Source organism: Falco cherrug, chromosome 5 (genome assembly GCF_023634085.1).
Source record: "Falco cherrug isolate bFalChe1 chromosome 5, bFalChe1.pri, whole genome shotgun sequence".
Classification (NCBI taxonomy): domain Eukaryota; kingdom Metazoa; phylum Chordata; class Aves; order Falconiformes; family Falconidae; genus Falco; species Falco cherrug.
The window spans coordinates 61,302,261-61,327,710 of NC_073701.1; the positions used below are offsets into that span (position 1 = coordinate 61,302,261).

Here is a 25,450-nt window from a genome sequence, read left to right on the forward strand (position 1 = left end):
TATGGTACTGTTTCAGGCTATTAGAATTAGGCACTTCTTTTCTCGCCTTTTATACTCAAACTGCTGACAAACCCACTGTATACCTTTGTTGAATATTCTCCTTCTTAACTCAGTCTCTGGAAGAGACACCTAACTTAGGAGGTCAGAGGCATTCTTGTGTTGTTACAAAAAGAATGTAATTGGCTTATTTGAAATCAAAAGGGAACTTGTCTTGCTTCATCTCAGAACGTCTGGCTTTACAGATACTAAATTCAAATACAGAGGACAGTAGACAAGAAGGAGAGGTTCCATGGTAGTGTTAAATTCAGGCTCTGCTGGGGCTCTTCTGTTTCTGCACAGTATTCATTCTGAGAGCAGAAAAACTTGTCTTGCTTATTTGTCAAAAACATAATTATTACCATTTGACTTTCAAATATGAAAGGGCATCTTGAGGTTAAACTGTGCTGACAAAGTAGATCCTACACTTGGTGCTAAGCATCTAGTGATCCATGCACAAAATAATAATAATAATAATAATAATAATAATAATAATAATAATAGTAATAATAATGTTGATTCTTGACACTGGAACAGGCTGTCCAGAGAGGCTATGTAGTCTCCTTCTCTGGAGACGTTAAAAACTCACCTGGACGTGTCCCTGTGAAACCTGCTGTAGGTGAAACTGCTTTGGCTGGGGGTTGGACTAGATCTCCAGAGGCCCCTTCCAACCCTGACCATTCTGTGATTCTGTGATTCTAGACAAGGCATATTCCTAAAGACCTTGTAGAAAGTTACAAGGCTGAAGGAAGGAATAGCGGACAGTTCCCCACCTGCCTCTTAATGTTATTGTGGGGAGGTTAATTGCTCAAGTATAGGATATTTTAAAATGCCTAATAGAAAAGAGTCCAGAGTACGCAAAAGCACTGGGCTTGGATGTTGAACATACAGTGGCATTTGTCTGAATGGTGTTTTTTTAGACGTTTGAGAAAGATCCTGAGAGGGATCAAAATCATCTTAGAATTCTTGTTAAAAAGGCTTAAGCATAATTTATATCACTTAGATGCTGGAAGTATTTTCCATGTACCTGCAAGTGATTCGTTCAGATAGCTGATGTATCAGTCATTCGCATGTGTTGAAGTATATTTGAAGTGGACGAGCTAAAGCTAAAGCTAAAGCTACAAGACAAAGAGATGTTTTGGATGGAAACTGCAGAAGGAATTCCAGGGAATTCAGCCATAATCATGGAGCACTCCCAGTTATAAAACTGTAATCTGGGAGGGTTTGCAAATGGATCTGCAGAATCAGCTGAATGGTGTGAAAGGGCCACAGAACATGCTATACATTAATTTTTCCTGCATTGTTCTCCACCTGGATTTTATGTACTTACTTATTTTTCTGACTGCTAGCATCAGTGAATGCATTATCCAGCAGCAGAAATTACATTTCTCACTGGGACTCTAGACAGAAGCTTTGCTGTAGTCCTGGGTAATACCTTATTTCCCTTTCTCCCCCCACTTTGCAAACCAACAGTGACAAAAATTATTATCTGATGGCTGCTACAAACCAGGATCAGGAGCTCAGGGAAGCTATAAGATGGCTGTATCAAAATATTTCATCATTAGTGTCATAGAAGGACCTTCAGAACTGAGACCAGCATTTTAACAGTCATAAGGAAAGAGCAGCTCTCACAAAGAAGAGGACAGCTTTTTTGCTAAAAGGTTGAGGTATAGTATGCCATGCTGGGGTCTCCTGGCTTTGTTGTGCCCAACCACATAGAAATAAAATATCTTGCTTTCCAGAAGCCTGAGAAAGATATATTTCTGAAAATGTTAAAGACAAACATTTAGGAATAGTGACCTGAGAAGGAAAGGGATTAGCAATTGTCTCCATTTTTTCCCTCTGTCAGCTCTTAAACACCAATTTAGACCATGTCAGGGATTACCATAGTAACCATTTAACCTCTTCTCAGAGCCTGTTGTGTTTCAGTTTAGTTCAACAACGATCTTAACTGGCATTTGAAGCACTTTGCATTGTACCTGTGACAGGAATTAACATCAAATGTCTTTAGAGAAATCACAGTTAGAATCTAGAACATAATACTGTATTTTCAGTTTGGTGGTATTAGGCTTTTATTGTTTCTATGTTAATATTTTAAGAGGTAGAGTACATGAATTTAGGATGTGTTACCAGGCCTTATTTCTAGGGTAAATGGATGACAGACAGCAATAACTTGTTCCTACAGTTATGAAACTCAGCCTTCCACCAAAGGCCAAAGAAATTCCTGACATTGGCTGATGTGGTGTTGGTGTGGTGCAGATGGGTGGTTTTAGTGCAATCAACACTCTACTTCTTCCCTCTTTCTTTTCCGTGGTGTTCTGCAGTTTTCTCTCATTCTTACCATCATAACTAAAGAAACACTCAGGACATTATGATTTAATTTGTATTATAAAAACATTTGGAATAGCATAGCCTTTTTCTCATGTTCATGTCTAATTCAGTCTGAGCAGGATGGTGTTGTACAGCGTAACTTGCAGAAAAAAAAACTTTTTACAGAATATTTCTATTTCTGCATTTTATGCATTCTTCCCTTATAGGTTAATGGAGAACTGACATTTCTAGTTTTTAAGATCCTGCAGTCTACAGACACAGAGTTCTTTCTGAAGGACTGATTATAGCTAGTCTTTCACTTTCAATCAGACAAAACAAAGCAAATATTATTATTATTGAATGTTCATCAGTAAGTCTTAAATCATACATAAGATTTAAAGAGATGAGCAAGATCCTTTTCTGTACCTTCTCTGAGCGTGAACATTTATAATGGTGGTGCTATACAACTCAATTTTTTTTAACGTCCTTGTCATCTAGAATTCCAATAGTAAGGAATTTTACTCCAAGAATGATGCCATTGTCTAAAGGTCAAACCATTTCTCTCTCTCTCTCTCCCTGTCTTCAGACTTTCATAGCACTGGCTACATGAAGGGAGAAAATCATAAAATGCTGACTGGTCTCTTAGTTTCTTAGTCTTTTAAGGTTGGGGGTTTTGGTTTGGTTTGGGTTTTTTTTTTCCTAGCTTCTATTATCACACACCCGAGTGAGTCAGTTAATTATTAAGTTGCACTTTTTTAACTTCCAGTCTAATGCTGTGTTCCTTTTTAGTATCTATGTTGACCAGAGATCAAACTTCTGTGAATCACTCCACCTCCTCACTTCTCAGCATGTTCTTGCTCTGTTTGTCTCTGCATATGAGATGTAGACCTGAGTGTGGAGCAGAAATACATCTTTTTTTTTTTTTATGATGCATCTTCTGTGATGGAAGCTTTTGTGCAGACTTTAGTAGTTTTGTGAGCAGCCTTTAACTGCACCAACTGTGACTTTTTGTTTCAGATGGCTCAATGGCTGGCTTACTTGCTAGATGGATGGAGTGGTGCTGTAGTTGTTTCATCCCTTCCACTGGCAGACTTTCCAGGGCATGGTTTTATTCTGTGGGGCTTAAGTATGATCACTGCCACAGAATTACTGCTCCTGCTGTCCCCTTAGAGCAGAACACAACTGACTGAACAAGCATCAGTGCGCAGATGAAATTGATAGCTGATCTTTTGGACCCAGATATTGTCTATATGTGTTTCTTGCTGGCCAAGCACTAGATGAAAAGAAATACCTGAAACTGAATCCAGTGATATGGAGGCCAAAACATTTTCCTTGAGCATTATTTCTGCAATTACAATTATAGAAATAGTGCCAAAAGTAGGAGTTTTCCAAACTAGCAATCAGATAGAAAGTTCAAAGTGGTGTGTTGTTGCTGCTTGATCGGCTGGATGTATTCACCTACAACAGAACAGAATTAGGAGTTATTGCCACCTTTCACTGTCACTGATAATGGCAACTAAATTTGGGAACCCTTCTTAGTGCCTTTTTCCACTTGTGGCTGGCCTTGAGTTCAAATCTCTTCTTCTTAGATAGAGACCTTGACATAATATTCTAACCTAAGTCATTCCCTGGGTGATTACCATTATGTGGGTTTATTACTTGCTTTTGATGCCACCGGCACAGAACATGGCACTGCGGCTTCTCAGTGGTATGGATGGCAGTGGGCAGACAGCTCCTGAGCTTCCCATTAGATCCTTAACCGACTTTAGGTGCTACTTAAATTACTTCTGGTAATCTTCAGAGCTACTGAGCTGTCTGGAATCCAGTTATTTTACCTTTCTTTTTCCATATCTTTTTTCAGTAACTGAAAATTAACAGGAGGATCTCTGCCGAGTGGAGCTCAGGCTTCAAAACTGGCAGCAGCTCATTTTCATGTGGGCGCCCTGAGGTCTGCAGCTGACATCCCCTGTCTGTTAATGCCCAGCCCAGAATTAGGTAGCAGTGGATTATGCTGAAAGTGTTTTTACTCTTTCAGACTTTCACATTAATCAGTCAGACTGAACATAAATTTTCTGTGATGTTTTAGAGAAGGCAAGTTTTCTAGGAGATACGGGTCATTTGAATTAATTTTGATTACTCTAATATTTTGCTTGTACTTACTGTGCAGAAAATAGGTACAACAATTACATGTCTGTGACACAAAGTACGAGCTGCAGTTCTTCCACAGCACATCTCTGTAACCAGTGATTTTTTTTTCTTGTCATAGTAGATTTTCATCCCTGCATTTTCTTTTTCTATCACTCTTAGTCATGAATTTGTATATGACATTACATCAAAGCCCTCCAAAAGATGCCACCTGTAACTTCACGTGCCATCCAAATATGTGCATGCTTCCCCATCCTCTTTTTTTTTATGAGGACCAATTTGTCTCATTGCAATTTGATATAGCAAATGATGATGTTTCTCTAGCTATAGAATCTCATACTTTTCTACACACCCTTTAAATCATTGAATCATTTAAAATCTCTAAAAAGACATGATTATTTCTTCAGAATGTCTGTCTGTGATACTAAACTATTAGTTGATTTCTTAGTGGATAAATGTATGCTTTTAGTTTTATCCATCAGCCTAAAGGAAAAATATGCACATTTAGTGTATTAAAAGTTACAATTTTTGTGATGAAAAACATAACATCCAAAAATTAATATTTTCTGAGATATGATAGCTGTAAATCAGAACAGATTTTAATTAAGCTGTACAAGATCTGCTGCAGCAATCATATGTTACAGAATGACTTGGGAATATTGGCTTCCTGTTTGGACCTCAGCTGCAGAGTTCTACAATTGGCTTAAGTTCCTGCAAGCACAAACACTGGTCACATTATGTAAGAATTCATGGCTCTGAAACTTTCCTGTTTATATGTTCCCTAACATGAAAACTCGCTGTTCATCAGCCTTTGAGCGCAATAAATACATATAAAGCTAGCTGTGAATATCTTGTGTGTAAACACTGGGACATGCTCCTTAGACTTTTTAGCTCACCTGTTCATTGATTCCTTGGGTGTGTTGCCCGACACTGTATGAGCTTTTACAACTTACTGAGGACAACAGGCCTTTAAATGTGATCTACTTTATTTTCACTGAGCCAGACTAGCTAACATTAAAATTTTCTTTCTGTAAAAAAAAAAAAAAAAAACAAAAAAACCAAACATGTCCCATTTTAAAAAAATTTGTTTTGTTTAGAAATACTACTGTTTCCTATCAAATTGGGTATTTTTATAAATGAGGTGAGGTTCTCTGCTCTAAATCTGGAGGACTCCTAGATCTTCAAGGAACATTTTAAAGAACCTCCTATAATTAAACTTGATCTAGAAAACAGGCAGCATCCTGGAGATTGTACTGTTCCCCCTGGGCCAAGCTGGGAGGTAGGTGGCACAACAAAACCCCCTTACAAGCTTGAAAGTTAGACCTTCCTTGGTTTTGGATCGAGGAGCTGTGATTCTCAGCCCATGGCATTTTGTTCTGGCTGCTTGGCCATAGCCTGCAAACTCCAAAAGCTCAGATTTCCTCATGGCACCCTGACTTTCAGCGTTATCCTGCATGGTTTTAGTCGAAGTTCACCAAACCAGGTCTCCTGTGACACATATTAATATCATCTAATCAGAAGTTTCTGGAAGTCCCACTGGAAGAATCCACGTGAGACCTTGCTGGCAAAGGATACAAAGATAAGGCTGCTGACAACGGACCAGTGTTTGCTGGTAGTAGCAGTAGCAGTAGGCAGCTTTGCACCTCCACTGGAAAACTTAGAGGGTCTTCAGACCCAAAGAGTTTGCAAGTTACTGATTTTACAACATCAGTACATGGAGAAAACAGCACATCCCTTATAGCTTCAGCAGTTACTCTATCGGTTAAAAATTTTACTTTATTTGTTATTTGGATGTTACTGGATTCTACTCCAAGTCACTGATTCTTGCTGTGCTCTTCTTCAGTAGATTCAAGCCGTTACATACACGATGCTTCCTCTTCTCTACAGTGTTTATGTACTGTAATCAAGTGCATAAAAACCTGCTGGTTTCTTTGATCTGCTTGTTGTCTTTCATTAATTGATAATGTGTGGTCATCATAGCAAGGACTCTGTTCATGCCAGATTTTTAAGACAGTACCACATCCAGTGGTACACCTTGCAACTAAGAAATCAGTGACTGATCTGATTATCAATTACAGTTCTTTGCTGTCTACTGACCATGTATATTTTTGGATATATGCTGCAATCCCAATCTGTAATCTAAAGCATTGGAGTCAATTGCTTTTGGAAACTAGGACACTCTTGGTGTAGTAGAAACTACATTAACTAAGCATTAAGGTGTCCATACTTACTATAAATGGTGTTTTCAAATCAAGCCAGGGTATGTACTGTGGCTTCCTGTACCCTGTCACAGGAGGACAAGGACTTTCTGTAGAGCAATGCACATATAATAGTGTAATAGTTATGGAAAAGCTTTGTGATTTGACTACTCACAGTGTCTGATAAGCAAAAAAACCCCTTCCAAATGTATTACATTTCCTTTCGATGTTGTACTTAGACTACTCACTAGACTAGCCTTTTGACATGCTATAGTTAATAAGTTTTCCATGCTGTCAAAAGTAATAATATTAATGTGCCATTCAGTTAAATTAATTTTGTTTTGTGGACTGGCCTGCATAAACGTCAGTGACATTTAGAAATATGATCAGGCAGGAACTGAGGAAAAGCCAAGTGGCAAAATAGAGCAAGATGCAATCATTAAAGCAGAGCAGCCAGCTGCAAGCATTTGTGGATAGGCAGAGAGTTACACAAGACCAGGCTATGCTGCTCAGGCATATATGTTGCTTTTAATTCATTCATCCCTTTCTCATTTATTTAAGAAATTAATTTTCTTCTTGTTCAATTAAGAACTCAGTATGTTTGGTAGCATGGTCTCTTGTCTGGAAATGAAAGAGTGCGTTTGTGCTAATCTTTGATTTCAAGTGCCTTCAGTCACAGCTTTTCTCATTTTGCAAGAGGCAGCTGATTGTAATGCTTTTAAACTGATGACCGTGAAGTGTCATTTTCTACTGCTAATAACAGTGTTTTATCTTTCCATTTCCTCTGCTTTTTAGAAAGCAGTAATAGAAAGGCTTTCTTTAAATGGGTTAAAAATGTAATGAAGAAGACTAAGAGGAGGAAGCTAACAAAACCTGACTTGTTAATTTTTTAATAACATCAGCTGGTTCAAACTATTGCACAACTTGCTTTCAAGTCAATTTACCATTGTGTTGGAGAATATTACATAATTGGGGCAGTTAAAAGAAATGCAGTCTACTACCTTTCTATATATATTGCAATAAGAAGACAGAGATTTGTGAAGAATTTCTATGTCAAGTACTGCTGTTTCAGGGGAAAAAATGAAGAAAAAAAGTAGATTTTTATTTCCATGGAAAGATCCTAGTAGGTCTGTTCCATTTAAGCAAAGGTAAAAAGTACAGAAGTTGTACCACAAAGGAGTCAGAGAGTAGCACTGTAGTAGGGAAATCAGTCAAAAGGAATATGCAATTAAAATGTTTCTTTTGGCTCTTCCTCACTCCTACTTTGTACTGTGACTATAGCCCTACAGATACCACCTCCTGATACCTTTAATAAATTCACTTAATTTGAAAGATTGTTACCTGTCTGCCCTAAAACTTCTCCCTTTTAAAACTTACTGCATGGATCTTTGCTTCTATTTCTGTTCTCTGTTCACCTAGCATCAGTCTCCCCTCCATCTCTTCTTTAGCCTGTTGTTACTGCTAGTCCCTTTTTTGCAGTGTCTGAAATGAGCCCTCTGGATCTTTTTCTCAAGAACTCTCTGTTTCTTCCAAGATCTCCTGCTATTTCACTTTGCTTTGCTTCTTAATTTAGTTGTTATGTGGCTTGTAACTGGACACTTAACGTTAACAGGAGCTTCCTTTTATGGCCAAGTTTGCACATTTAAAGGGAGTATAACCTATGAAGATACTTCTGAAATTATGTTAGTAAAAGCAAATGGGAGATACTTTAGATCACACTCTGTACTTTCATTTTGTAAGACAAGTGGGTTATTCCTGCGAATAGAGACTGATCCTTGAATAAGGAAATACGTAGTAGGGCACTTGTGTGGTCATATTTTATTGTTTTAAAATATTTTCTTCAAAAGTGCAGTAGGTACAGTCATGAAGAAGATTCTTCCTTTTCTCCAGAGGCATTTATTTAGCACCTATTTACTGCTAGCTGTATAACAGCATGACTGCTCTGTTCATGGGCATGAAATCCTTTTAGACAGCAAAGGAATTATTCTGCTTGTCAGATTAATGGTTTAGTTGTTAAAGTCTGTAAGTTTATATTGACTGGGTTGATCATTAACATTTGGCAAGCCTGAAATAGCTACTTCTGTAATCAACTTCTTGACTGAAAAGTCTGGGGAGAGTTCTCCCTCTCCTATTCACTCTCAGTACTTTATTCCAAAAGTAGTTCATAGACTTTGGGGTATAGTGGTACTTGCTGTGCATACATAGTCATGTGATAGTCTCCAAAAGTGCTATAATGGGCTGACAGATTAGCTCCAGCTTTTGTTTCTCTTTCCGGTTCTTCTTCAGCTTTTCCTGCTGCACCATCTATTTCTAGCCTGTTTATGCAAACCCAGTTTTAAGAGCTTCTTTCTCACTTCCCACTCCTTTGCCTAATTGTGGCAGAATCGTTTTCATAATGTGGGGTCATCTAGTCACTAATGTGCAGGCATAAGAGAAAAAGATTGTCTTGCTTTCCTGATCATACCTATTTCAGGTCTGAAATTTTCTGTTTTGTTCTTTAACCATGGATTTATCAAAAATGCAATGCCTTTTAAGCTGGTAATGTTAAAGACAGCCGTTGTGGCAATAAAATTTCAGGTTTAAAGAAAAAAAGGGACCCCAACAAACTAATATTTCCTTTTCCCAGTATGGTACCTGTTTGACCCAGGGGGTGTGGAGAAGCAATACTTTCCCAACTGTAGATCCCAGAGATGTGTATGGGTTGATAACTCTGCCCACTTCTATGGTGGCTTAACTGAAGTTTTGGCCCGTCCATGTAATCCATTTCTGCATCCATGTGATTCTGTTACTAGTATTATCGTGACACCTTTGTATCTTAGTGTATTCATGGCTTACATGCCAAGCAAAGAGATTTATTGATTTGAGATCGCCATGTATAGACAGAACTTCAGAACTGTCTGAAGCCTGTGGAAGTGGGAATTAGGATTAGCGATTCTGTCATTATAGTTTACCAGAGTTTCCTGAATTTGAAAGACTGTGATTTAGCTTATAACCCACCTTTATGCTGTCCCTGTTTTCTCCACAGAGTTTTAAAACATTTTGGTTTGCTGCAAAAACTACGCAGTGAACATTATGAGCTTCCATTGTAAATATTGATTGGTGGAAGATCGTATTTTGGCTCTTCACAGATAAACTACATCTTATTGTGTTTCTCTCAGGCTTATGCAAATATCCACAATCAAATATCCACAACCAAAACCAGGTATTGAAGTTGGAAGCCCACCTCACCATGTTTATAGTCTTCATCTACTGACTATTTTGGAGTCTTCAATCCAATGAGGAAAAAGTACATGGTGCTGTGGCTCATTTTTTGGTATTGTTTTACCAAGATAGATGAAAGCATCAACTTTCCGGTAATATCTTCCACAAAAATGTGGAGAATGGTTATACTAAGAAGATAGATACCTGTGTTAGAGGTTCTGCAGTGCAAATGAGAGTAATCTACATAAATAGTATTTTTCTCTGTAGCTCATTAGGAGAGTGTACTGTCAAGGAAAAAATGACTACTGACAAATATGAGATGAAACATGAGACAGGCAGAGTCATCTCTAAGAAGTCCAGGTTCTCAATAGGACTTCCAATAGCCTTTTCTAAGCTGAAGAAGTGTTAGCAGTGCTATGTCAGTTATGTTCTGCTCCATTGCATCCTCTTTAAATGTAAAGAAGTTATGAAGTTGCTTAGATGGGGAGAGCCTTTTGATTCGTATTTAGGCATTATACATGAATAGGTTATGTCTATGAACCTCCCAGTTGGAAGTTTCTAACACTAACTTACAGTTTCCATCAGAGATCAAAGTAATTTGCTAACATAAATTATTTATATATAGGGCTGAAAGAAATTAATAATAACAATAAGGCATCTCCATGAGATAATCACCATACCAGAAGCACTCATCTGTACCTTGTAGCCCTGCAGGGGTTTGTAATTATCTCCTGCAAACCACACCTCTAGTGATTGCTTTTTGTTGCTTCATTGCAGTGCTGCCACTTGCAGTATTTTGCCTGACAAATATAAAAACAAAAAAAAACAACCAAACCAAACCAGATTAGAAACAGAAAACCTGTGGCAGTCATGCAAAGAGAAAATATTAAAAGTACAAGAAATATTGAAGAATTGCAGTTAGTACAGATTTTAATAACAGCAAAGAAAGTACTAAACATGATTCTGTAGTCATTTAAAGAGGTACCTGTGCTTTTTCTTCAGGTTATTCACTGGAATGAGCTCATCACCTGCTGCCATTTCCCATGGCTTGCTGGTGATCTATGGGAAACTGTCTATTTACATGATGCTGGCTTCTCTGTGCTTCCTGCAGCTAAAATTACATTAAAAGAAGCTAAAAATGCATTAAGTTCTCTCATAAAATTACTCTTCTGTGTAGACAATTGTGGTATTTGCACAGAAGCATAACATGATTACAGATGGAGAAAAAAGCTGGTGAGAGGTGATGGTCTCAGTGGCAATAACTGTAAAGTACCTCCTCCACCTCTGCTGAAGCACTCAGATTAGAAAACACAATCCTAACACCATTTTATGCTTACTAAACACAATCTATTCTCAATGCAAGTACAAAAAAAACCCCACCAAACAAAAACTTAAAAAAAAAAATCCACTCAAAGGAACAATTAGAAGCATGGTATTGATTTAAAAGTACCTTCCAAAACAGGGATTTAGATACTCTGTCAATTAGGTACATTTCTGAGGAATAGAAAGGAATACAAGTTCCTGTTCTGCTACAACTAAAGCTCTGCCTGGTGAGTCTAGAGGCAAGAGCACAGCCCTTGACTATCAGGTGATATGTGAGTACAAAGGTCTCTTAAGATAGGGAAGTAAAACAAGCTTTCAAATGTATCCTTTTTCAGTCTTATTCACAGCCCCATGAATCAACCAGGCTAATTTAAAAGTCTGCTATGTAACAGAGCAGTGACCTCAGAGCGCACCGGGCAGCTGGGTGAGCTGTGATCATGATAACACGAATCAATGAGTAATTGATTTCTTCCATTCCGTACAAGCTGCAAGTGATAGATCAACTTCACCATTAGCCTATAGCCAATATGGAGTTCCAAAACTGAATGTCAGGGGAACAGGAGCATGTTTTGCTGTCACCATGCCATTGCAGGCTCCGTCAGAACTGAGCATGAGCTATGCAGATTGCACAGCTGAAATCCATATTTCCATGATCTGAATCTATGCTGGGGTTTATAACAGTATATGCAGACAGAGAGGAATAGGAGGTCCTTCCACAGCAGTGCAGTCCATGCTGTGAAAGACATCTTAGGTTATTCTAGATGTGAGTTAAAATTTTAAATTTTCTGATATTAGGATCTGTTCTTTTGAGCAAGGTTGTAACATCATTACAGCCCTCCTCGTCACATAGAGGTCTCTAAGATACTGCCCCCCCAGCTACCCCTTCTGCAGCCTGAAAAGTTCTAATATACTTAGCTGTTCCTTCTGCAGAAGCTGTGTCATATCTTTGATCATGCCTGCTGGTTTTCTTGGAATCTTTCACAATTCTACCATATCCTTTTTCATGTGGGAAGGACACCATAAGTTTTCAAGATATTGACACATGTGCATTCTGACAGTGTTTTTGTAAGTGATGCACACATTTAACATCATGAGCTATTTTGTGTGCTCTCTCTGAGCATTTCCTAACTATACATAACTGTGTTTGTTCTTTATGTTTCCTGACCACGGCTGATCACTGAGCTGTTTTGCAGGGAACTATCTATTACAAACCCTGGGTTTTGTTCCCAACTTGTAATAATCAATCCAGAGTTTGTCACTTTTTGCATTATTGTTGTAGTTTCTAAGTTTTTTTAAAATAAAAGGAACAGTAACTACATGGTGCTGTTCTTAATATATACCACTCTAGTCCATTGCTGGAAACAACAAAGAATCCCACATCCCCAAGGAAGTCTTCTGAGACCAGCCCATGCACCTTTTGATAAGGGAGGAAGATGTAAACTCTGAAGTATAGCCGAACATTTTACATGCATCCATGAGATGGATGTGCTGCAGGTGCTCATCCAAACCTGGATAAAAAGTGATTGTGTGTAAGACCTATTGAGAGAAGAACTGCCACTGATGCTGAAAAATTGGCTTAGTGGATGAAGTTCTGTTTCTTTCAAATTGCTTGGAAACTCAAGGTCCCAGCTGGAAAGGAACATTTTGGTTCCTTTTACGCAGATGTAAAGTCCTTAGGACATGGGCTGTCTTTTCCCCTAGGAAATACCTACTACATCCATTGATACGTGAGTCAGTTGCTCTCAGTAGTGTTCCCCCAGCTTTTTAGGTAAGGTTCTGACTTTGCCTCTTTGAACCTGGTAAATTGCTATATTCTTTTTGCATTTGTGGTGTGGGGGAAAAGTGCATATTTCCTGCAAAAAAAAAAAAAAAAATCACCTCCTGTCTTAACAAAAAACTTGGTACACCCCCAAAACTTTTCAACAACCACCTTTCCAATATATTCTAACAAAACATTGGAACCAAAGAGGTATATCTCCATAGAAATGTGCTTTATACTCTACTGCCTGAATAAATTGTGGAAACAGGCATATGCCATAAGAACTACTGCCTTTAAAAGAGAAACATTGCTGTCTGAAATGCTTTATTGGACTGTTCAGTGTAACCTGATTCTTCTTGTCTCAAAGGCAACCTTGTTACCCTCCTAGAGATAACATTGTGCCTGAAAAGAAGGAGGAAAGCAGCTTGGATCACCCTAGTGATCATTTCTAGCAGTATTCTCTTTTTTTCTCTCTCCCTCTCATATCTGCAAGTTCAAATCTGTTTTTGAACTTGGTCCTCCTTTTAAAACAAAGTTCCTGTAATTCTGAACTAATTCAGCCTTTCCCTCTTTGCCACAACTGTTAGGTAATAAGCAATTAACAGCAAAGGGTTGCATTTGGCAGGATCCCAGGTGATAGGCTGCAAGGCTGAAGGCAAAACCAAACCCTTCCAGCCATTCCTGTTGTGAGGAGGGATGCACTGAGTGCTTTCCTGGTCTATCTCTGCCTTTTTTTTTCTTTTTCTTTTTCTATGCCTGTCAGGTAAGAGAAAAGTCTTTTTTTATACTGAATGTTTTCTGCTTTGTGTTTTTGATACTTTTTTCTTTTGTGACAAAGTGTGATGAGAAAGATAAGAAAGACCCACAGAAAACAGTTTCATGGAAAATAGTCTAGTAGTTGCACATGAGTGCGTGTTAAATGATTGCCACCGAAACACAACTTGGAAAAAAAACCCCAAAAACAAATAATCATTACTTAGTTTACAGAGACCCTGATTGCCAGGGGTGAAATGCTGAGCAATATTACTTACTTTGCAGCCAGCGCATAATGTCATTTGGCTCCATACAGGATAGTTGCTGTGGAACCCAGTTGCTGCAATGGGCTTGAGGTTGTAAAGAATTTAAGCTGGGCAACTTGTGGCAGGTATCTTATATTGACCATTTGAGTGTTTTGTTTAACAGTAGGAGTTTAGATATAATCCTGATAATTTTCTGTGGGACTTTCAAAACTGTTTTTTAAAGGTACAAAATATTATTGAAATATAACACCATGTCTTGTTTGCTTTCACAGCAAGAAAAACTGGGTGATATCTGCTTCTCCCTCCGTTATGTGCCTACTGCTGGCAAACTGACCGTTGTCATTCTGGAGGCAAAGAACCTGAAGAAGATGGATGTTGGTGGACTATCAGGTATGTGCATTAAAATCTGCCTGCAGATTTTACAGGCTTGTAAAGGCAGAATATCAATGCATTTTGCTGTTGGAGGTGTCTGGGTTGAGAAGGTAAGGGCTCTTGTTCGCTGAAAAAAAGCAGTTGGTGTTTTCTGAAAGTTGGGGCCTGATGACTGAATATACATTCTAGTTTAAGAAAAGGAGATTTGTTATATATTGCATTCCACTACAAGACGAGGTCTGAGGAGTTAAACAGTCAGATGACAGTGCCAGCTCTCTGTACTTTCCTTCTCTCGTGTTGCCTGGAGATTAATACTGACTATTCAAGCAAGAGAAAAAAATCTGACTACAATTCATATTGTCTGTTTAATCTCACAAAATGTGAGCATTTCCCTGCAATGTTACTGATAACACATAATAGAGGAAATCACCACAGGTCACCATGCTGACTGCTGGTTGAGGTGCTAGGGTAATTGTTTCTACATTTGAAGGGCTCAGGTGTGATTGCTTCCATGCACAGAGCTGGGAGTGCTCTGCATTTGCATGTACACCAGCAATCAAAATGATAGTCTTGCACTTGCGGTAGTCCGTGAGGTTGCTATCTCCAACATGCTCAGTACCTACAAACAGCCTTCATAGTCTTTCCTTATAGTAAGGCTACACACCGTGAGCGAGATGATGTATGCCATCTCTAAGAGAGGGTGCAGTCAGCACCTGTGACATCAAGGCTGTGCCTCTGTGCTCTAGGGCTGTGTCCCAGGGATCTGGTGGAGCTTCGTGTGAGCTTCTGTTCCCTGCTGTGTCTGGAATTTGGACACAAATTACTGTCTAATCAGCCAATTAGCTGAGACCAAATTAAATAACAGCGTGGTTTATAAGGTGAGGTCTTTCCATGAGGATTTTATTTTATATACCTTCTGTTTGCAAGAGACAGTTTCTACCCACCATTGAGAATCGGGATATTTCCAGCGCAGCTCTAGAACTGAAAAATTTTACAGCTGTCACTAACACACAGATGATGTAGTTGCCAATTCTAAATTAGGAAGTGACAAGAAAAAAGTGTTCTGCTTTTTTTTAATTCTAATCTTAGCACAAGGTAAGAGTTATATTCGAAATACACGGAGAAATGGGAATCTGCTAAAAGTAAGCCTGAAGGTTTTATTTCCTGCTTTTGATCAACAATAATAGGAAGACCTTCACAAAGTGAGGGGAAACAAAAGTCTTTTACCAGTAACCATTTATCTTTTTTTTTTTCCACTTGCTTCTAAAGTCTTGCTCTGCACAGCAAGACATAAGAAACTAAAAGACATCAAAATATTGTTGTAGTCGTTACCTCAGTCCAGCCTAGCTTTTTCTTTTCTAAAATGGACACTGGATTAGGACACACCACTAACAGTTTCCCTAACACTCCTACTGACCCAACTATAAATTAATCTTCTCAAGCACATTTACTTCCTAATTGTTTTCTAATGAAAGAGTAGATTCTCATGAGGTAGTGTGGAGTTTTTTGACTGAAATGTAGGCTCTGAGAGCCAGAGCATCAATATTCTTTTCCAAGCTTTGTGAGAATTGTGATGGATAATGAGTACTCAGCTTATAAGAAAAGAAAGGAGCAGGGGAAGCTGTAACAAACTGAAGACCTTCTCCAAACTTCAGATGGAAAACGCAATGTGTTGTGTTGGAAATAACTACAAGGAAATGAATGGGCTTACTCCTCTCTATGCTGAAGCACATAGAGGATATTTAAATATATTTCTAGGGGATGACAGGTTTTGTTCTCCTTTTCCAGGGCCATGCCAAACTAGAAACATCATGTTCTCTCAGAGACAAACAAACCCAATGGGATACCATGGTTGTAACAGGAATTCAAAAGTCACTGACAGTGATAAATGGCAGTTAGTACAGTATTCCTGAGGCAGTAATTATAGATGAAATAATGTTGGTTTAAAGTGGATCCAGTATCTTTCATTAGGGAATTTATCTTTTGAATAAATTATGCAGAAATAACTTTTGAAATCAAGCTGAGATTCTGTTGTCATTATTCACACTAAATAATACCTACTCACTCTCAAAGTACAGTACTGCTAAGTGGTAATGAAGGTGACAGGGTTTTATCTCGATTAACGAACACTTTCCCTGCTGGTTTTGTTATTTTCTCTAAATACAGAAATGGCTTTTTGGTTTGCAAAACTGAAAGTTTTGCATTGCAGTGGAGGTGTGAAAATGGTAACAATCAAATGTGATCTCAAACTGAATGTTACCTATACACGCAACAGCACTTACTGTCACTGAGGGAAAGCCATTAGCAAAAGGTGAAAATTATGCAATTGACACATGGGGAAAAAAATCTTAGAAGTATGTCAGAAATAGGCAAAAAGCATCTGGGTTTTGAGTTTAGAATATTTCTTTCTGTTACTCTCTGCTGTTCTGGAGAAGATGCTGGAAAAGCAGCAGGCGGACATTTGGAAAGGGCTCTGCTTTCTCTTGCGTTCAGCCTTTATGCCTCTCTGTGGAGTTTATCTGCCTTGCAGAAAGGAGGAGCAAGGCACTGATGCCTGCAGGAGGTCTGACATAGCACTGCCAAGCATTCGCAGCACAGCAGTGGGCAACCTTGCAGTTCCCTCTAGCTGCTTTTCTCCACATTTTGAGTATTACTGCTGCTACTAAATATCTGCTATACCTTTGCACCTCAACGATGTGGAAAGCATTTATGTTATCTTTAGTCCCAATACAAAGAACCAGTCACTGTGGCTCAGTAGTCTTCTGAACTTCTGTTTAGAAATATATTAAAACCATAATTGTGGGCAATCGGACTAGCTTGATTTTTAACATGTATGTTTACGTTGTGCAAATAGCCTGGTTGCGAAAGTACCTATCAAAAGCAAGAGACTGATCAAAGGAGATTGAGAGATTGAGAGTACTACCTTTTGTAGCATTTCTAAAGGGCTTCTACTGGTGAAACCTTAATCTTGCTAGTCAGTGTATATATCCTATTTAATGGTTACTACAGTTGCAAAAAAACCAGCCTTTATCTCCAGCATTTTGAACTTTTCCATAAATTTTATTAGCAGTCAAAAGCCAAGCACAAATTACTTGGAAACAGACAATAAAAGACAACAGACTAATCATCAAATTCATTAGACTCCTTGAACAAAACCAGATCACCCATCTGAGCAATAAACTCCCAGGTCTTAAATTTAATTGTAACACCAGGCTGTGACTAAAGCAAACCTTGGCTCAAACACTGGAAGTGTTCAGCCTGAGCTCATCAAGTCACCACAACAAGTGGAAATTATTGCTTCTAGTGAGCAAGGGCTTCTGGCAAACAATTACGCATGTTTTAAAATGGCATTTTAATTATTTAAATTATATTCAAATGTATTTTTAATGAATCTGACATCTGGCAGGTGATATGTAGGAATGTAAGCTCTAAAGAGATCGTTTTTATTTGTCTGAATTTGGTAAATTCAGGTTACATGCTTTATAGGTAACCTTCACCCAAAGTGTCTACTAGACGTAGCAGCTTAGGTCTTACAACAAAATCAAGGGAACTTAAACTCCCAAGACACCGTGTTGTTTGGGGGGTTTATTTCATTTAGATGATTTGCAAAATTGGAAGATTTCAAAACCCATTTGTAGTTTATTACTCCAAACAGGCCACAGAGACATAGTCTGACTAATTTTTTGATAAAGGCAAAATGCACCCTGGCAACGCCATTCAGTTCACAAGGGTTGTCTGTGAATTATGATATATTATTCAGGTTTACAATCCCTTCTGTTCCAGAAAGTGGGTAGGAATTATCTGTAGCTCCCCTATGAGATATTCATTTAAATCAAAGTGGTAGTGATTTCACATATAGATTTAAATGAGTATGAAACTTTTATCTAAATTCATTTTAATCTTGTTTTGTATATGTAGGTTTTACTTATTTTCTAAAGAAAAAATGGTTGCTTAACCCTCAGTACATCTGACTAGCAGCTAAATTTGGTCTGTGCAATAAAAGTGGTGTTTCTTTTTATTCCATAGGAAGATTCCCTATATTAATACACGTTTATGTAGGCAGTTTTATGGATTTCCATGTATTTAGTCATACCTTCCATTTGTATTCATTTTTGTTCCTAACATGAAATAAAAGCTTTCATTTCAACTTCCAGCAGCTTTCCCTGCTTTGACCAAGCCAATCATTAAAATAAATTACCTGAATACATTGAAAAGCATTTTCCCTCTGAACCTTCAGAAAGAGGCTTAGCCTGGCAGCTGGACAGACTGTTGTTATGGGTGTGTAGCTACCCAGACCTTTTGGCTTAAATGCCTGGGTTGTTTTTTTTAAGAACTTCAGTGGCTGTTTTTATTACTGGTGAAATATTGTTTTGTATCAAAAAGTCATCTCTTAGTAGCTGATAATAAGCGTAAACCTTAACATAGCTTATCATCTTTCTAGGATTAATTTCAGTACGTTTTATTCATACTAAAAATCTTTGAAAGCTATTGTGGTTTTCTTCTCTATGTATTATTTTAGCATGATTAGCTTTTAGTGAATCTAATTACCAGGAATGTATCCTAGTAGCAAGCAATGTACCCTCCCCTTATCTCCTCAGCATTTCTGCTTCTCACCACTCCCCCCAGTCAGACCCAGAGATTCAGTGGGGAGCAGATGCCCCAGCTGGCATGGGCTCAGGTATTTCCTTAGGAACTGTTGCCAAGTAGAAAATATTATAGCAGACCCTAAACTACACCTATTTATGCCAAAGTAATGCTTAGGAAGAACTGCAAGGAGAAGAGGATTGTCACTGCATCCATGTACTCTTCCTTCTGCAGAAAGCTGTAGATACAGCTGTGAAGAGAAAGCAGCCCATAATCCAGTCCATTATGTGTGAAAGCTAATCTCAATATTTATGAGTTATAAATAGAAAATATATAGCACCTTTCTGTGTCTTCTGAGCAAATACTATAAACCAGAACCATCTCTGGGGACCAAATGATATTATAGCAGAAATAAAGGTAGTTTTCTACAATTAGACATTTATTTTAAATATTGCATTCAAATTCAAATTGGCTGGATGTCTCAGAAAATAATTGAAAAATTAAAAATTGTTTTGAGACCAGCTCTCTGAAGACAGAGTGAATGCTCATGAATTATGCAGGCAGAGCATTCACTTTAATAACTTCATTAAAGCATGAGAAACCTGAAAAGCTACCTAACACAAATGCAATATTATAGGAAGAGAAATATACCATTAGTGTCATGGCCTTGCTATAAGCTGTATTGTAAGCATAACTCAGTCAATATTGAGGGACAAGAAAACAATCTTATTAGAAGACAGAAGTAAAAATAAACAAAAAGCACCACCACCACAACAGCTGCATTTACATCTAGCCTAATCCTAAAGAATCCAACAGAGATCAGTACCAACAAATATTTTAAGATCTCTACTTACTGCAAGGATTTCTGCAACATCTGGTATCTCAGTATCTGTACTGTAAAACGCTGGCAGAAGTTCCAACAGTAGATGGCTGCAGCAGTACATCTCTAACGCTCACAAAGCGGTCTCACAGCATCACAGTATTCACTTTGGGCTCCTACAGTGGAGATGGAATGGGTCACCAGATCTCCATCATGTCAAAATCTCTCTCTCTCCGGCCTGGAAGAACACCCCTGCTGGTGATGTCTTCCTTAAGACTGAGCAGTAAGGAGTGGGGTCGTCTGAAACAGTCCTCTTTCAATGGGTAAATAAGGCCTTAGGGAGTTGTGTCTCCAAATCCCAACTCAAGCCTTCGACATCAGATCACCTTCCTCCTCAAGTTAAAAGCTGAAGAAGGCAACTCCAAAATCAAAATATATTCAAAATGACAATGTATTCATCATACAAGCCATGCTAAAGGAGACATTGATGCACATACTCCAAGCCATTTTGGAGTTTTTAGAAGAAGCTGTCAGGCAATTGTCCATTTTGGAGTGAGTACACAATTTCCACTGAATCATATGCTACAGGCTGTTGCACACAATAATATATTGTATTAGGTAAACCATCAAGTCCTACAAAAAAGCAGAGTCAAATTGTTCTTCTCTTTTTTTTCCTCCTATGCTTAAAGGGAGGAAAAAGGAGATTGTGCCTGCTGATTACCAGTGAAGTTGTACAAAACCTGTAGGCATTGTGCTGAGAAACCTTAGGACAAACACTGTGCTGAAAAAGTGCCTGGGCTCAGGAGGTGTTTGAACAGCTTCATGATTTGAGAAAGGAAAGAAAGCTTATTGTATGCGTACATCTCCTTGGTAGTACATGCTGACCAAAGGTGAAGGAGGTCAGCCCCGAGCTATGTGGGCTCTGCCAGTCAATAGTCATCATTTTGTGCCATTGCTATCGATTTCCCCACACCCTTCCCCAAAACAGAAAGCAGAAAGACATCTTATCCTTTTATCTGAATAGCTACATCTATATAATGCATTTTGTGTGTGTTTGTATGCATGCTTCTTCCTGATTAAATTATACTATGTTTTTATTTGCTTATGCAGTCCCAAAGCAAGTGTGAAAATGTGTGTGTTAATTACTTATATGGAAATGGTTAATACTTTAGGTTTTCAAGCTCTACAAGAATTTCATAGCAATGTGCGTGGCTGTAAAATGGATGTAGAAGTACTGTAGATAGATTCTGGAGTCCTTAGGGAAATTAGTCAGGTCTCTTACAATTAAGTTTAATTTATTTTTGCTCTCTGAAAATTGCAGCCTATGTCTTTTATTTTAATGGGTTTCGAGGAAAAAAAATTAAATATGAACTCAAAAAGAAAATGTCTTTTTTCATCTCCAGAACTCCAGTTTAGATCAGCGCTTAAATGTTCACAGAAAGTAAGGAAAGTATAATTGAGGATATTTCCTTTCCAGGACTGTGTAAAAGTCATACAGGTTTTTAAGACAGCATGATGAGCATTTTATTAGCACTGTTAACATGATTGAAGTTTGATGAGGTTTGTAGGATTTTCTGAAGAAATAAAAACAAGTTTAAATTCAAGTTTTGACATTACTTTAAATCCCGCATGCATTTTTTGGTGTGCTTAACCCCATGTGGGCCAGAAAGGTTATTAGTTTCTGCTAGATCTTGATGTGGTTACTTCTTACAGATCTCATGACTGTTTCCAACGTGTAACTCCTTTGTGTACATATCTCAATGGAAAGAAACATTTCACCGATTAGACCCTTGATCCTGATCCTAAATTATCCCCGAAGAGAGCAGGGGATGTATGCTGAGAAGGGAACTGCACATCTCCTCTATTATACTGTGCTGAAAACACATCTATGATGACAGAGAAGACATATACTTCAGTGTAAGGAGACAGATAGGAGGGCAAGTGTTCCTAGTTCTTTGTCGGTATCGTTACTTCACATGCATGCTTTATGGGTGGTAGTTGTTCAGATTTGTTCATGCATTTGGCAAGTGAAGCTCTCCACTGGCAGCTGTGAGATGCTGATCATTTTTTAAAAAATGAAAAATAAGTTTTCCCCTTGACAATTCAAAAATCTATTTTCCAAAACTTTTCTAAGTGAAGATGAAAGTCAAGTCCTGCCCTCTCTTCTATTGATGCAGTTCCCAGTAAGGGTCCCATTGCCTTTCTCAAGGTAACAGAAGAGAAATATAATCTTGTTGCTGATTAAGACTGAGGTGCCAACACTCAGTTATTCTTACTGTGCCTTTTGTGTGTCTCATGAAAGTGATATGAATCTCAGTGGGATTCTTTTTCCAAATATTTTATCCCTTGCTTTACTTCTGTGATGCTATGGATGAGGTAGAAAAGCCATCATTTGGGCTGTGTTTCTTCCCACCAGCAGAGGCCATGCTGCCTTGGAGCCACCTTGTTCTAGTTGAGTCAGTCACTGGGGTTTGATTAACTGCAAATTACCTGTCGACAAGGTGGAAAAGTGAAGCCCAGAAATGCCACTTTTCCCTTGTAAAGAAGTTCTTGTGTGGTGGTGGTGAGAATGTATCTGTGTTTAATTCCTAGCTATGGTTTCTTTTGCTTTTGTTTATTAGCTGTGAAAGTCACCACAGTCAACACCCCTTCATGAGGGTCTCCTGTATCATCATTAAGGTCTCTTTACATCATCTTTGCAATAAACTAGAATAACTGAGCTCTTCAGGCATAGTTTTGTAAGGTGTATGTTGTCACTTCTGTGAAAATTTCAGATATATTGAAGAGGATGAGAAGGCTGGATATGAGTGAAGTATCTGCACAAGCAACACTTTTATTTAGATATTTAGTTTATTTAGGACAGCTAAGGGGCTAAGCGGTTGTTTTACAAAGCTAAAGATAAGAGAGGAATCTGATGGGGTTTTTCTCCCTTAACAGTATGATTGGTTTAAAGCTAAAAGCTGTGGTGCTTTTTCGTCCATTATGCCAGTCTTGTTGGTCAGATGGTGCCAGATGTGTTTCTCTCAACTGATGCATCTATCACCAACATAATGCAATAACAGAATGGGTAATATGGAGGGAACATCTCCTGACATTGTATGCTCGTTAGTGCAGTGAATCTAGTCCATGGGAGGAGATTGAGGGTTTTTTCCTCTTGTGCTTATTAACCTATCCTTTTTCTGTCTTGTTGATGAATATGCTATTGCTCGTTCTCCACATGAATTCCTTTATTTTCTGCTGAGCTGTCTTCAAGTTTACGGATAGCAACATTTTTTACTCTCTTTAAATCAAAGTAATTTATGTTTAGGGGTTTCTTGCTGCATCCCATCACATTAGATACTAATCTAATAATTATTGAATAGTAAAATATAGAACTCTTCTTAATAAAAGACACAAATAAAGCGCAGATCACATAGCATTTTTCCAGTGTGCATGCCAACAGACATAAAGTTTATTTGACTGCAAAATTCAGATGTTACATAACACAATGGCCCGATGTGCCATGGGTAGCATTTAGAGGTTTGCTTGCAAAACATGCCTAAAAGGAAATCTGTCAACAAGACCCCCACCCACTCTACAGCTTCACCCTTCTCTATGGTTTTTTGTGAAGGCAGAAAGGAGGGTTTGTAAACTCTGTATTGTGAGCTGTGTCACAACATAATCTCTCTCAGATTTGAGTTTGTTTAAAACCAAATAAAGGTACAGATACACATTATAAAACTGTGCATAATCTAGTAGTAGGCAGAACCAAATTTTAATTCCTGTACTGTACGTAGGGACACACGAGGATTTCAGGACCCAAATGTAATCTCTGCAGCTCAGCAGCATCTCTGTAGGAATTGCTTCAGGTCAGAGAAGTAAGGGGTTCTGTTTAATCTCGGCTATCAAGCCCAGTTCGTGGGACCTCTTTTTCCTCAGATTCCCAGTGGTATCACAGAACACTTTACATATGCAGGTCTGCAGGTTAAATCCACCTTTCCAGTGAAGAGAATATGATAATGTCCTGACTGAGCCCTAGTGAGAAAGTGTCTTAAATTCTGTTTCACTCTCTCCAGAGATCTTTGCAGTACAGCTGGCTCCAGGGCCAGTCGTATTACGACACTGTTGTGAGGGAATGTGTTCCTGCAGTAAGTTCCCAGCAGCTGAGTTGAAATACTCAGCTAGATCAGTTGCTTCCCATCAGCAAACCATCACATGCTTGTCAACATTTGAGGGATGCTAAAAGTAGTGATTATGAGAGCGTGCAACATAACGGGTTTTCTAAGTTCAGGAGCCCTGGCTGTGTGGGATGTGAGGAAATGCTTATGTAAGGATGTGACAGCATCAGCAAGTCCTGTGCTACAAATTGTTTCAGCTGGTTGGGAGCTAAGTTAATTCAGGCTGCTCCCTCATGGATAAAAAACGGGGGGGGGGGGGGGGAATATTTAATTAAAAAGAAGTGCATGTTACTTTACAAATAAGGTATTTGGGATCTGAATCTGGAAAGCTGAGGGAGCAAAGGTGTTTCTGGGAGAGGTTTCTGCTGTTATTCAAAGTCACTATTGGACCAAACTCCTGCCTGGATGGGGGAAGTCAGGTACTGGCTCAGCCATTCCTGGACACTATCTGTAGTACCCCATTGCTGAGGAATATCTACTTCAGGATGTTACTGCCTGGCTTCTGGTTGGGGAAACCAGCACTTGACAAGAACAATCTTTCCATGGGCTGGTCTGCTCAGTCTTTGTGTCTGAGACTCCCTGTGGGGGAGCAAGTGATTTCCTAAATTGATTGAGTTCTTTGACCTGAATTAATCAAGAAATAGACTCAAGTATGAGATAGATGTTGCTTTTGTCTAATCTGGGCATAGATTACATCTTTTTGATCAGGGTTTGAATTCTTCTTGCAACAAAATGGAGTAGCATAAGTAGAACCCACACTAAAGCATAGACAGTCATTTGTTTATAAATGAAATTATTCAGACAAACGCATCTTCCACATGCACGAGTGCACACTTTCCTTTGTGTAATCAGTATGTCAGCAATAGTGTCTAGGTATTATGGTCCTCGGCTTCAGGTCCAATGAGGTAGCAAGGGATATGGACTTGATAGCTTTTCAGCCTTGAGGTAGGTTTTTCACTGATGAAATGTTCCATTGCATTAAGAGTTAGCAAAAGCCCAAGGCCAACAGTAGTCCACTAGTAATTTAAAATATAGTTCTGTGAGAAGTGGAATTATAAGGCATGATTTCCTTTGAATTTCAGAGTATGACTGGGTATTCTGATCTCTAATAAAACATGTGCTTCAATTGAAACTTTTTTTCCGCAGTTTGAACATCCATAATATCCCTTTCACACATGTATTTTCTGGTGTGTAATAAGAGGTGCGACCAGGTTGCAGCTTTCACCTCATGTAGGGATACTTAGTGGGCTCTCTCTATTCCATCTGGCTGCCTACTTTCACAAAGCTTGTAGGAATTTAATATCCTTGGGAGGCCTGTTATCCTGTCAAGTTTGATTGATGCTGGCCAATATACTAAAAAGGTATGGAAAAGGGGCAGTCAGTCACCAAGCTGGTACCTGCACACAAAGAAAGCAGAATGATTACCTGCACTGTGTTTCCTTGGGAACCCAAACAAAAAAAATGTACTTCATTTTATTGAAAATCTAGGGAAAAACATTCTTTGATGATTCATATTTAAATTTATT

At 38.5% G+C, this 25,450-nt stretch overlaps 1 protein-coding gene across 5 annotated transcripts in view; it reads left to right on the top strand.

The window, feature by feature from the left end:
• The window catches only part of SYT1 (synaptotagmin 1), a 357,459-nt gene that overhangs the window by 288,289 nt on the left and 43,720 nt on the right, over positions 1 to 25,450 (top strand). For all 5 annotated transcript variants that reach the window (XM_055712129.1, XM_055712127.1, XM_055712131.1 and 2 more), the window contains one exon: positions 14,264 to 14,381. In XM_055712129.1, coding sequence (XP_055568104.1) covers positions 14,264 to 14,381 — 118 coding nt within the window. The remainder of the gene's footprint in view (positions 1 to 14,263; positions 14,382 to 25,450) is intronic.